The following is a 14083-nucleotide window of genomic DNA, read 5'->3' on the forward strand; positions in this document are numbered from 1 at the left end:
CAGTCTCCAGAGAGCTCTGCTGCAGGGACCAACTGTTGTTTTCACCCTCCTAGAGCAGGACCAGGACCGTGCCAGACCCAGCACATGGCCTAGCAAACACTAAAGTCCAGGCAGAGGCTAAAAAGAGTTATGTTGGTTTGGCTATCCTCTTTAAGGAACGGACTTCCCCATTTTTAAATAGAAATTTAAAAAAATCTATTGGCATTGGGTCAAGGCTGAAATTGAGAATTTTGGGTACTCAAATTCACCACCCAATAATTTGTTTCAAATCATTTTGGATGGTAAGGATTCCCATCAAGCTGTTCATCATCCTCCTCTGTTTACAAATGTCCTTACTATTTTTGATTTCTTTATGCCTTAAAATAAAACAGTAATGGGCATCTTGGTCTCCAAGGTATTGATTTTCAAAAAGCATTTGCAAACATTGGATACTGATTATTTAATTATCTAAAAATTTTGGTAGCATACAAAGAGAGGAAAACATTGAAAATATGTGTGTATGTGGGGTGGGGGGTTGGGGAAAGGTTTTGGCTAAATGCTGCCTGGGACTGGAGAATAAAGAAGTGAAAATTTGTTTATTTTAGTATTTACTGTATCAGAGAATCTGTTACGAAACTGTGTGGTCCAATAAGCGTACTGAAAACCAGTTTACAAATAAAAGGCCAACCAGTTGCAAATAAAAGGCCAATAAGACATTTAATCATTACAGATATAAGTACCATGTATTAGCAAGGTGCAGTCTAACCACGTTGCAGAGAAATTTACTTTTAAAATGCATAACTTTTCCATAAATTATCTGACTAGTATTATGAGATAAATGGTTTTAAAATTACATATGAATTTGTGTGAAAGAAGGCTTCATTTTCAGAAGATATTGAAAATATCTGATTTTTCTAAGTATACTCATCTTTTCACCCATTGAGAGGAATAAAAATACAGGTTTGAAAGTAGCAGATCTGACATTTTTCTTTTAAAAAAAACAATAAGTGACATCACATATGGAAAAAATAATAAAAAAAATAGAAATACTATGAAAGGTTTTATTCCTCCTTAGCTTGCTTCTAAGAGGCAACCACCGATAACAGTTCTTGACTCAACTTTCGGGTATTTTCCTTGTATATAAAAAGAGAGAATATATTCTGATGAACCAGGGTGATATTATGTTTACTCATGAGTAAAATGAGAGGGTACTTGGCTAATTGGATTATTAAATGACAGAATGATATGAGAAATCCTTGATAAACTTTGGAAGGATCCTCAAATATTAACTGATTAGAGAGTCTTTGCTTCTCCAACTATAGCTTCATCATCATTAGTTAAACTATTTGCTATGTACCTCATAGCTGATAATCACAAGACTTTTGTGGCCCACAGGGACACTGAGACAAGCTACTCAAATAGAAGTTTAATTGTACTGTTTTGAATATGATCTAGAGCTATTTTAAGACAGCACGTTTTCTAGTGGCTCCTCAAATTATATTTATTCATTCCCTCATTCATTTGCCATCCACCCATTCATCTATACAACCATCTATTTATATTCTAGATTTTGGGGAGAGGTGGAATGGCATGACATGCAGAGGGAACAGCATGTGCAATGTTATGAAGGTATGAGATTATATGATGAGCTCATCAAGATAAGGTGAGCTGCTCTGGAGTTTTGGCTGTAGACTACAGGATGATAAATGGCAGGAGATGAAGCTGGAAGGATATGCTGGGGCCAGGCTGTTAAAAGATCCAAGCAGTCATTGCCACACAAAGTTGGTTATGCTTAAAAGGGAGTCCACATAAAGAGCAAAATCAGATTCTTGAATTTATATTTCTTAACATCATGGCCAGGACCATAAAGAGGGAGGGTCAGTGGGCTACTCTCATCCACTAGGGTTTGGCCAACTGCCTGGAGATTCTGAGCTGGTAGTTTGGTTCCCATGATTCATCTAGTTAAAAATTCAGGGACCTAGGAGCTGAGATGTGAACCTCCAAAGCTAGCAGAAGTAGCAAGGGCCTAAGAGCTCTCAGCATGTTACTCTAATCCCCCAGAGATAAGAGTTGAACCAAGCTTCTCTTGTTAAGAATGCTTAACTTCTGCAAACTCAAGAAATCTCACCTCAGTTCTACAAATTACTCAGATTGTGGGCAAGGTTAATTAACCCCTGAAGTTCCTAGTCTAGGCTTCAGGTCTTTCTGTAATTTCTGGTGATTTTTTACTTAGGAAGTAATATGGTACAGAGGGAATAATAGTGAATTTGGAGTCAGGGGTCTTGAGTTTTTGTCCTGGCTCTGCCGAATAATTCTGTGGCCTTCAGAAAGTCCCTTCACCTCTCTGGGTCTCAGTTTCCTCAGTTTTAAAAGAATAGATTGGGCCAGATGATTTCTGCTTTTCTCTTAGTATTAAATTTGAGGATCCTAGGGTTTTCTTTTATTTTTTATTATACGTATTTTATATAGTTCTTAGTGTTTTACACTCTTATTCTTGCTTTTTAAGATCTCATCACATCACCATTTTAAGTAAAATTCTTCTAAAATTGATTTATGCATTTTTATTTTTTATTTTGCCTTTTTTGTATTACTCTTACTGTTTTAAAACAAAGGGTAATCTCTTAAAATCATTTTTAAAATTCCAATTTTTTAAAACTTTTACTGGGTTTTGATTTTTCAGAATTAGATCAGACAATATGAGTAAAAGATCTATAAGGCCAAATCTTTATCCTCTGATCTCAAAGAACATTGAACAAACACAAACACATTCTTCAGTTTTGTTAATTCCTTACCAAATAACAAAGAATTTGCTACCACAGTGTCAAATAGATTCAACTGTTTAAAGTGGAAGAAAAAAATTACCAGAAAATAAAAGGACATATTACTTAAAAGAATACCTCTAGAAACCATTTAATAATTATAACCAAATAAATTTACTTGAAAATTGTGGGGAAGTTTTGGCAAACTATTTCTATTGGGTAGTTAGAACTATCCAATTGAAAACCACTCAAATAGAGGTTGCAAGAAATTAGATTCCCTCCTCCTGACCAACAAAGAATATTCTGATTCAAGGATATAGTCATGTAGGAAAGATGAAGCCTCTAGGAAGTGCTTATCGTCCTGTGTGGATAAAACTATCTTACGACCTAATATCGGGAAGAACGAAAAGAACATGGACTTCAGAGAATTCTAGTAGGCTCCCAGTTATAACACACAGTAAAGAAAATGGAAAGTCTGGAGTGATGTCAGCAACAAGATGGAATAGAAAGCTCCTGACTATCCTTCCGTCTACAGACACACTGAGTACACTGAGTAAACACCTAAAATCAGTCAGTTCTCTCCAGAGAGAGCCAGAATCCAGTTGAAAGACTCCTACACACTGGATCACTGAGAAAATATCCACATCAAAACAGGTAGAAAAAGTGGAGATACACTCATGCACTAACCCTACCCTGAGCACAGCCTCATATTCAGAAAAGAAACCTCAACTCCCAGCTTCTTCCCAAGGGGTGAGGGGCTTGTCCCACACACGTAGTGCCCAACTGTACAGTTCCTGCTGGAGGGCTTGGCTCTTAAGTCACTCTGCTTGAGAAACAGCATGAACAGGGCATCAAAAGATTTCCCTCAAGGACAAAGAACAAAGAGAGGTTTTGAACCACGTAACACTCCCAGCTGCTGTAGCCCTTGGGAACAGTTGAGCTTCCACCTTCCCCATGGAAAGGGTTTGGCTGCACACTTTTCCAGCAGCTCCCTGTGGTTCTGGCATCTAACAAGCCAGTATCTGGGAGCCTGCAAAGCAAACAAAAAATAAACCTCTTCAAGCCTAAACACTCTCTATACTTTCTTCCCCAGATTGCTCCAGCAATAATCCTAGCCTTGCAATCTTTCTGTGGAAAAAAGTTGGAGGCCTCTGTCAACAAGAACAGGAGGGATGGCACTATTTGCACCCTCTTCTCCAGCTTTCTCTAGAGATAAACTCCTGCAATATCCCATTAAAGGGAGGCTGGGGGACCACTCCATGCCTAAAATGGGGAGTGGGCACTCCCTGGGCCTTCTCCTCTGGCTTGCTTCAGTGATAACTCCATACCAGAAGGCTCCCGCTGTCAGGGGGGTATGAGACTTCTGCTTGCTCAAACAGAAGAGTGGGCACTCCCCTCACCTTCTTCCCTAGTTTTTTCAAGCAATAAATCCATATCTGCAGACTCTCTCTGGAAGTAGTTTCTGAAAGCATAGAGTGCCCAAACATTTGTAGCTTTCACCCAAGTGTCTGACTTCTAAGTCATCTAGCTCTGGGAGTTGATGGAGGTAACTTTTGAACTTGCAAATGTTTAGCAGCTATATCCTCAGGTTGAAAGTGAGCAGTTTGATGAAGAGCACAAGTATCTGCCTCAGACCTTCTTCTTGGTGCAGAGCAGAGCCAGTGAGAGATACTCTGGCTTTCAGCTTCTCTACAAGGAGAGAAGAAACTGAAACACATATCTAACACTCCAGTCTCTCCAGCTGCATCCCAAGGGACTGGCTTCTATTATATTTCTCTCAAGGCAGTAGCACAACTTGAAACTCTCTAGATTCTTGTGGGCCATTAAGAACAAATCTATCTTTATAACAGATTAGACAAGCAAAAGAGTTTAGAACTTAGAATCTTTGGATAGGCTGACTAGGGAGAAATATCTCTTAAACAAGACTAGTCTAACAATACTGGGAGAAGTGGTTCTTCTATCTAATGTGCAGAAACCAACACAGAGAGACAAGTAAAATGAAGAATCAGGAAATATATATGTTTCAAATAAAATAACAAGATAAATCTCCAGAAGCTGACCCCAATGAAATGGAAATATGTGACTTACCTGATAGGCAATTTAAAAGGACAGTCATAAAGATGCTCACCAAAGTAAAGAAAGCAATGCAAGAACAAACATAATTTCAACAAGGAGATAGAAAATATAAAAATGCACCTAACAGAAATCAGTGAGCTGAAGAATACAATAACTAAACTCAAAAATCAATAAAGGGGCTCAATAGTAGACTAGATCAAGCAGAAGAAAGGACTGGCAAACTTGAAGACAGGTGATTGTAAATCATCCAATCTGAAGAGTAAACAGAAAAGAAAAGAAAAAAGAGTGAAGATAGCTTAAGGGACTTATGGGACATCATCAAGCAGAATAATGTATACATTGTCAAAGAACCAGAAGAAGAAAAGAGAGGGGAAGAAACATAAAACATATTTAAAGAAATAATGGCAGAAAACTCCCCAAATCTGGGGAAGGAATTAGAAACCCAGATCCAGAAAGCTCAACAAACACCAAATAGGATGGATCCAAGGAGACTTTATACCAAGACACATTATAATCAAATTGTCAAAACTTAAAGACAAGGAGAGAATATTGAAAACTGCAAGGAAAAAGTGACTTGTTATATACAAGGAGATCTCCGTAAGACTTTCAGTTGATTTTTAAAAATAGAAACCCTGCAGGCCAAAAGGGAGTGGTATGATATGTTAAAAAATGAGAAAGAAAGAAAGAAACAAATCCTGTTAACCAAGAATACTATGCCTAGCAATCCTGTTCTTCAAAAATGAAGGGGAGATAAAAACTTTCTAAGACAAATAAAAGCTGAAGGAATTTATTGCCACTAGAACTGCATTACAAAAATGCTGAAAGGAATCCTTCAAGCTGAAGGAAAATGTTGCTAAATAGCAACATGAAAATATATGAAAACTCATTGGCAAAAGTGAGTATAAAGTAAAACTCAGAACACTCGTATACTATAATGGTTTGTGAAAATCAAGTATATCTCTAGTATAAAGGTTAAAAGACAAAACTATTAAAAACAAATATAGAAACAATAATTTGTTAAGAGACACAAAATATAAAAGATACCAAGTGAGTCATCAAAAACAAATTGGAGGGGGAGTAAAAGTGTGGAGTTTGTGCAAGTGATCAAAATGAAGTTGTTATTGGGTTAAAATAGCCTATTTTTAGGATAAGATGTTTTATGTAATCCTCGTGGTAATCACAAAGCAAAAGCCCTTAGTAGATACACAAAAGACAAAAAGAAAGAATTTAAAGCATACCGTTACAGAAAATCATCACATCACACAGGAAGACAGCAAGAAAAGAAGAGAGGGACAAAGGATCTACAAATTAACCAGAAACCAATGAACAAAACCGCAATAGTAAGTCCTTGTCTATCAATAATTACTCTGAATGTAAATGGATTAAATTCTCTGATTAAAAGACATAGAGTGGCTGAATGCATAAAAGAGCAAGACAAGACTCAACTATATTATATGCTGCATGCAAGACACTCACTTTACCTCTAAGGACATAAATAGACTAAAAGTTAAGGGATGGAAAAAGATATTTCATGTGAATGAAACCAAAAGAAAGTTGGGGTAGCTATAGTTGTATCAGACAAAATAGACTTTAAGTCAAAAACTGTAAAAAAAAACATAAAAAGACAAGGCCATTATATAATGATAAAGGGATTAATTCATCAAGTTATAACAATTATGTATGCACTCAACATTGGAACACCTAAATATATAAAGCAAATAGGAATAGATCTGAAGGGAGACATAGACTGTGATGCAATAATAGTAGGAGATTTCAATAACCCACTTTTAGCATTGGACAGATCATCTAGACAGAAGATCATCTAGACATTGGACTTGAGCTACACTTTAGACCAGGTATTTATAGGCCATTCCATCCAACAGCAACAAAATACACATTCTCCTTAAGCACACATGGAATATTCTATAGGATAGATCATATGTTAGGCCACAAAATAAGCTTTAACAAATTTAAGAAGATTGAAATTAGATTGAGTATCTTTTCTGATCACATTGGCATGAAACTAGACATCAATAACAGGAGGAATTTTGGAAAACTTACAAATATTAAACAACATGTTCTTGGACAACCAATGGGTCAATGAAGAAATTAACAGGAAAATTTAAAAAGATCTTCAGACAAATAAAAATAGAAACACACCATACCAAAACTTGTAGGATACAGCGAAAGCAGTCCTGAGAGAGAAGTTTATAACAGTAAATGCCTAAATCAAAAAAGAAGAAAGATCTCAAATAAACAACTTACTGTTACAACTCAAGGAACTGGGGGGAAAAAAAGAACAAAATAAGCCCAAATGTAGCAAGAGGAAAGAAATAACAAAGACTAGAGCAGAAACAAACAAAATAGAGACTAGAAAAACAATAGAAAAGGTCAATAAAATTAAAAGTTGGTTTTTAAAAAAGATAAACATAATTGACAAACCTTTAGCTAGAACAAAGAAAAAAGAGCAAAGACTCAAAATCAGAAATGAAAGAGGAGACATTACTGCTGATATCACAAAAATACAAAGGATCATAAGAGACTAATATGAACAACTACAGACCAAAAAATTGGATAATCTAGAAGAAATGGATGAATCCTTCTTAGAAACATGCAACCTACCCAGAATGAATCAGGAAGAAACAGACATTTGGAACAGACCAATAATGAGTAAGGAGATTTAATCAGTAATAAAAAGTCTCCCATCAAAAAACCTGATGGGACCTGATGGCTTTGCTGCTGAATTTAAAGAAGAATTAATAACAATTCTTCTCAAAGTCTTCCAAAAAATTGAAGAGGAAAGAATACTTATAAACTTATTTTATGAGGTTACCATTACCCAAGCCAGGAAAGGACACTACATGAAAAGAAAACTATAGGCCAATATCCCTGATGAACATAGATGCAAAAATCCTCAACAAAATGCTAGCAAACCCAATTCAACAGCATATTAAAAAGATCATTCACTGTGATCAAGTGGAATTTATACTAGGACTGCAAGCATGATACAACATATGTAAATCAATAAATGTGATATACTACACTAACAAAATGAAGGACAAAAACTGTATGATCATCTCAACAAATCCAGAAAAAGCATTTGACAAAATTCCACATCTGTTCATGATAAAAACTCTCAACAAATAGATATAAAACAGCAACACAATAAAGGCCATATATGAAAAGCCCACAGCTAGCATCGTATTATACGTGAAAAGTTAAAAGCTTTTCCTTTAAGATCAGGAACAAGCCATGGATGCCCACTGTTTCCATTTCTATTCAACATAGTTCTAGAAGTCCTAGCCAGAGCAATTAGGCAGTAAGAAGAAATAAAAGGCATCCATATAAGAAAGGAAAAAGTAAAATTGTCTCTGTTTGCTGATGAAATAATCTTATATATAGAAAACCATAAAGACTCCACAAAAAAACTGTTAGAACTGATAAATTCAGTAAAGTGCAGGTTACACAATCAACATACAAAAATCAATATTTACTAACAATGAAATTAAGAAAGAAATTAAGAAAACAATCCCATTTAAAATATCAGAAAAATATACGAGGGGTAAATTTAACAAAGGAGGTGAAAGATTTGTACACTTAAAACTATAAAACACTGATGAAAGAAATTGAATAAGACACAAATAAATGGAAAGATATCCCATGTTCATGCATTAGAAGAATTAATATTGTTATGTTCACACTACCCAAAGCAATCTAAAGATTCAATGCAATCCCTATCAAAATTCCAATGTTATTTTTTATAGAAATAGAAAAAAAATCCTAAAAGTTTCATAGAACCAGAAAAGACCCTGAATAGCCAAAGCAATCTCAAACAAAAATAACACAGCTAGAGGCATCCCACTTCCTGATTTCAAAATATATTATAAAGCTCTTTTAATCAAAATGGCATGGTTTAAACAGCATGGCATATGAAGAGACACATTGACCAATGGAACAGGATAGAAAACCCAGAAATAAACCCATGTATTTATGGTCAGTTGATTTTCAACCTAGATGCCAAGAACACACAAAGGGGGAAGGACAGTCTCTTCAATAAATGGCATTAGGAAAACTGGATATCTACTTGCAGAACAAAATTGGACCCTTATCTCACACTATATATAAAAATCAACTCAAAATGGATAAAAGATTTAAATGTAAGACCTGAAATTGTAAAACTATTAGAGGAAAATGTATAGGAAAAGCTCTACAATACCAGTCTGGGCAATTGTTTCTGGGATAAAACCCCAAAAGCACAGGCAGCAAAATCAAAAATAAATAAATGGGATTGCAACAAAGCAAAAAACTTCTTCACAGCAAGGGAAAACACAGGGCGAAAAGACAGCCCACTGATTGGGAGAAAACCTCATATCTAATAAGGTGCTAATAGCCAAAAATACAAGGAACTCAAACAACTCAACAGCAATAAAACAAATAACCTGATTTAAAAATGGGCAAAGGATCTGAATAGCCATTTCTCAAAAGAAGAGATATGAATGGCCAATAGATATATGAAAAAATGCTCAACATTTCTAATTATCAGGAAAATGCAAAATGTGAATTTAAGTTCCAATTAAGTCAGCATGGTACTGTGTTAGTCTCATGAAGACTTTCATGAAATTACCTCTGCAATGCAAAACTACCATGAGATGTCACCTCAAACCTTTTAGAGTGACTACTATCAAAAAGACAAATAAGAAGTGTTGGCGAGATTGTGGAGAAAAGAGAACACTTATACACTGTTTGTGGTAATGTAAAGTAGTACAACTATTTTGTAAAATAGTATGGAGTTTCCTCAAAAATCTAAAGTAGAATTATCATATTATCCAGCAATCCCACTTGTGGCTGTGTATGCAAAGGAATTGAAATCAGTATGTTGAAGAGATTTCTGCACTCCCACATTCACTGTATTACTCACAATAGCCCAATAGCCAAGATATAGAATCAACCTAAGTGTCCATCAATGGAAGAATGGATAAACAAAATGTGATACACACACACACACACACACACACACACACTGAAATACTATACAGCCTTATAAAAGAAGGAAATTCTGTCCCTTACAACACAGATGTAACTGGAGGACATTATGCTAAGTGAAATAAGCCAGGATCAGAAAGACAAATACAGTAATGCATGATCTCACTTATATCTGGAATCTAAAAAAGTTGATCTCATAGAAACTGGAAGTAGAAAGGTGGTTGCCAAAGACTGTGTGGGGACCAGGAAGGGATGGGGAAAGGGAGAAGTTGATCAAAAGGCACAAAGTTTTAGTTAGACTGGGTAGTTTTAGTTATCTATTGCACTACGTGGTGACTGCAATTAATAAATAATGTTTTGTATATTTCAAAATTGCTAAGAGAATAGATTTTAATGTCTTTCCCACAAAAAATAATAAACTGATGAGATAATGAATATGTTAGCTTGATTGACTCTTTCTATAATGTATACACAGATCAAAACATTACATGATACCCCATAACTATACACAATTATTATTTGTCAAAAATAAAAAATGGGAAATCTGTTGTTTGGAGTTCTACCTCTCAAAATTGGCCTGGCTTTTCTCCTGCTTAATGGTTATTGTACTGTCAGTTATTTTTTTAAAGCAAAAAAATATATAATTAAGTAACTGTGGATCCATTTTTATGGCTCTGAAAACAACAGAAGCATTGTCTTCCTATTTTAGGAAGAAACTGAGGCCAGAGGGGTTAAGTAAACTTGCTTTAGGTCACACAGCTACAAAGTAGAGGAACTGAAAACAAATTCCAATAAATGAGGAAGGAACTTGTGATTGCTTGCATTTAAAAAATAGTACCCGTTCTTCCTTTATTAAACTCATGTTTTAGGAAAAATAAATAGACATCGTAAGAGTATCGAGATGATGTAGCTATCTGGGAATAACTTGGCTTAATGAGGAGCAACAAGGGTCATGAATGCTTTTGAGTCTCAGTTAAAGAGATGCTGATTAACTTCTATGAGGTTCTCTTCATCATAGAGCAGTCAGTGATCAGGATTAATTTAGATGCCACTAGGAACAAACTTTTAAATAAATGAAACTAGCAAGGGCTGTTCTTCATCTCCAATTTGGAAAGTCACTTCTATGTTGTTCTTAGGTCCTAAGGTTCCTAGCTGGTCTGCCTTTTCTCTTCACCTTTCAGGATCTTATACTTGTTTTTCGTACAATTCCCAGTGTTTTTAGCTATATTTAGCAGGAGAAATAGGGAAGAGGGCATCTACTTCATTTTCCTGTAAGTGCAAGTTGTTCCTGGATGAGATGTTAAGATCATTGCAATGTAGTTGGCTTTTTGGAATCTCATAGGATGGAGAAACAAATTGTAAGATGTGGATTTTAAAAAAATCTTAAGAGCATTTACCATTTTGTGTTTTAAGTAACATGATCTCATGACTTCCTCCCAACCCCTAGCTATTAGTCATTGTTAATTCTTGTAGTCAAACCCAGACCTAACGGGGGAGGAGAAACTTTTGTTTTTATATCAATTTAACCATCTCCCCAGAATCTGTCATGCTGATCTTTCAGAAGCCAGTTATGTTTGTAACCAGGAAGAATTCTCACATCACAGACAACATCATTTTAAAACATTGAAAAGTAATTATTATTTTTTACCTGGCATAAATAATTTTGAAATAGGTAACAGAAGTAAAAGCTTATGTTATTCCAATACTGTAACCTTAGTATCTTTGATCCTCTCCTCTCTTTTTCTGCAGTATCTGTGAGTTGAATGTAGTTTTTGAGAATAAAGAAGCTGATTGCTCTATTTCCCCACTGCTAAGATAATACAGAGAGTATTCCTAGAGGGTCCACATAAAACGCCCTCCATTTTCACAGGTGTCTTTATCCCATCCACCACTAGCAATTTATACCTCTGTTAATTCATAACAGGAACTCAGGTTTAACCACAGTGTCTCAAAGAAGACAAATGGAGAAAATATGGTTAAGCATATAAAGGGAGATAAAAGTTATAAACATCTTTGATAATTTTCAGAGAGACACTTCAGAATATTATGGGCCAACTGATTGACCAATATAAGGAATTTCAATATTTAGCTATTTGTGCTTAATAAAGTACTCTTCTAGAAAGTTTATATTGAAAAAGTTTGTAGTAATTGCAGGTATTGAAGAAGGCATCTAGAAATTTTGTTGAAACCCAGCTCTAAGATAATTCCAGTCTAACTTATTTCTGATACAGAAGTATGGAGCTGAAATGATCTACAGTTAATATAGCCAAAATCCTCTTTGTAACACGGTTCTAAATGATTTTCTATTTTATTTTTAGTCTTCTGATACTTTGGCAATTCTGAACCGGGAGTGGATGGATTCACCTTAATTCAAGTCTATGTTCAAGAAGCCATAATCAAACACAGAGCATCTATTGATTATAAGTAAACTCTATAGAATAATAAAAATGTGAATGTGTTTTAACATTGATAGAGGTTTGATATGATGTCTTGAGTATGTACTTTGGAGGAATAGGTATTCTGGCTTCATCACTTACCAGCTGTTAGACTTTAGTAACTTCTTAATTTTTCTGAACCTCAATTTCATCTTTTACAAAACAAAGATAAGAATTGGTCCCACTTCATAAGATTGTTGAGAGGATTGAAGGTTCTCTTCATCATAGAGCAGTCTATGATGTTTTTGTATATATTCTATAATACATACAAAACACTTAGCTGGGCACATAGTAAGAGCTCAACAAGTATTTCCTATTATTACTGCCACTACTTCCACTACGTTTCTTTCATAAACTAATGTCAGAGATAGCACTTTGTTCAAAAGGCTCTGTGTAGTACGTGGTTTTCATCAGACACAAATTTTGTTTACTCTGATAAAATAATTAAACTCTTTCTGAGATCCATGCTCACCTCCAAATTTGAAGGCAGATACTATTAGACACTTTCAGCTCATCAAATGTTTATTTTTGGGACCCCTGAGCTAGAGAATCATCCACAATTTCCTTCCTCCTTTTTCCCTCCCTATATTTATCTGGTCCCGTTCCAGAAACTTCTTGGGGCTAATTCAAATTAGCATCCATTACAGATCAATCTAGAAAAAATTGGTTATTTATTGTCAGGTGGATACATGAACCTTGGCAGTTTCAGAAACCAGAGCTAAAGTGATCTTATAAAGTTCCAGTTAAATCAACACGGTACTGTGCTAGTCTCATGATGACTTTCACGAAATTACCTCTGAAATGCTAAGCATTTTCCCACTCGGAACCTCATTCTAACTCTATAACTTATACCAGAGATCACACTGTACCTGCTCTTAGCCTTGTAAGTCTTACAAAAGCCCTTGGCCAAAAGCAATAAAATTTGACCTGACCTAATCCTGGAGTCACAATGGATAATGTGTGTATTTTTCATTCAATAATTTAATGTGGAAATTAACTGCATGTGTCACATATTCCCCATCTGAAAGAGAGAGCTTTTATGGTTCTAAGGTTACACAAAAATTAAATATGTAAACACTCGTGTCATTTAAGACTCTTCACTTTCCTGATAGCTTAAATAAGCACTACAAAAGACTCTTTCGGAGAAATTTATTATTTCATTCATTATGGGAGTCTGCTCCATGAAATTCACCCCCTATGGTCACAGAAATGATAGCAATAGGTTATTTTTTTCTTTCTCCCTGAAAGATCTGAAATAATTTGCCCACTTTGGCTTACTGTATTGTTCTCTCCTGTTTGTCAATATAAGAAAAACATTGTGGGAATTTACAGAAAATTTTATTCTCTTTCTCTCTTCTTTTGAACATTGTCTACTCCTGGGTATAGGATGAAAAGTGTCTCTCCACTTAGGCGTACCCTTTTGACTGTCCTTTACGTGATCCTTAAAGACAGTTCCTTTATGGTAGTCTTCTGTCTGATCTTTTTCCATTGGTTTTCCTCTCTCATCTCACTTTGTTTCTTCTGTATCCTATGAACTTTATTTTTATTTTGATCTTTTTATTAAACTGAATGTTTTGAATAGCTACATGGTTCAAAAACCAAAAGGTATAAACAGTTATTCAGTGATAAGTCTCCCTCATTTCTTGTCTTCCTACCTCTCAGATTTGCCCTCCCACATAGGTATCCACTGTTCTTAGTGTCTTACACATCTTTCCATAGTTTCTTTATGTATATTCAAGCAAATATGAATATAGATCCCCTCCCCCAATTTTACACAAAAGGTAGCATACTATATATGTTCTTCTAAGCTTTTTTTAACTTAGTGTATCTTGGAAGTTTTTTCATGTATGA

The 14083-nt window shown here is 35.2% G+C and overlaps 1 protein-coding gene across 1 annotated transcript in view; it reads right to left on the reverse strand.

Moving 5' to 3' along the window:
• Positions 1-4314: 4314 nt before the first annotated feature.
• LOC123621170 (ankyrin repeat and fibronectin type-III domain-containing protein 1-like) overlaps positions 4315-14083 on the reverse strand; it is a 61029-nt gene continuing 51260 nt past the window's right edge. Inside the window, exon 6 of the mRNA XM_045527006.1 lies at positions 4315-4427. Coding sequence (XP_045382962.1) covers positions 4315-4427 — 113 coding nt within the window. The remainder of the gene's footprint in view (positions 4428-14083) is intronic.

The sequence above is a fragment of the Lemur catta genome, chromosome 15, assembly GCF_020740605.2.
Source record: "Lemur catta isolate mLemCat1 chromosome 15, mLemCat1.pri, whole genome shotgun sequence".
NCBI classification, from domain to species: domain Eukaryota; kingdom Metazoa; phylum Chordata; class Mammalia; order Primates; family Lemuridae; genus Lemur; species Lemur catta.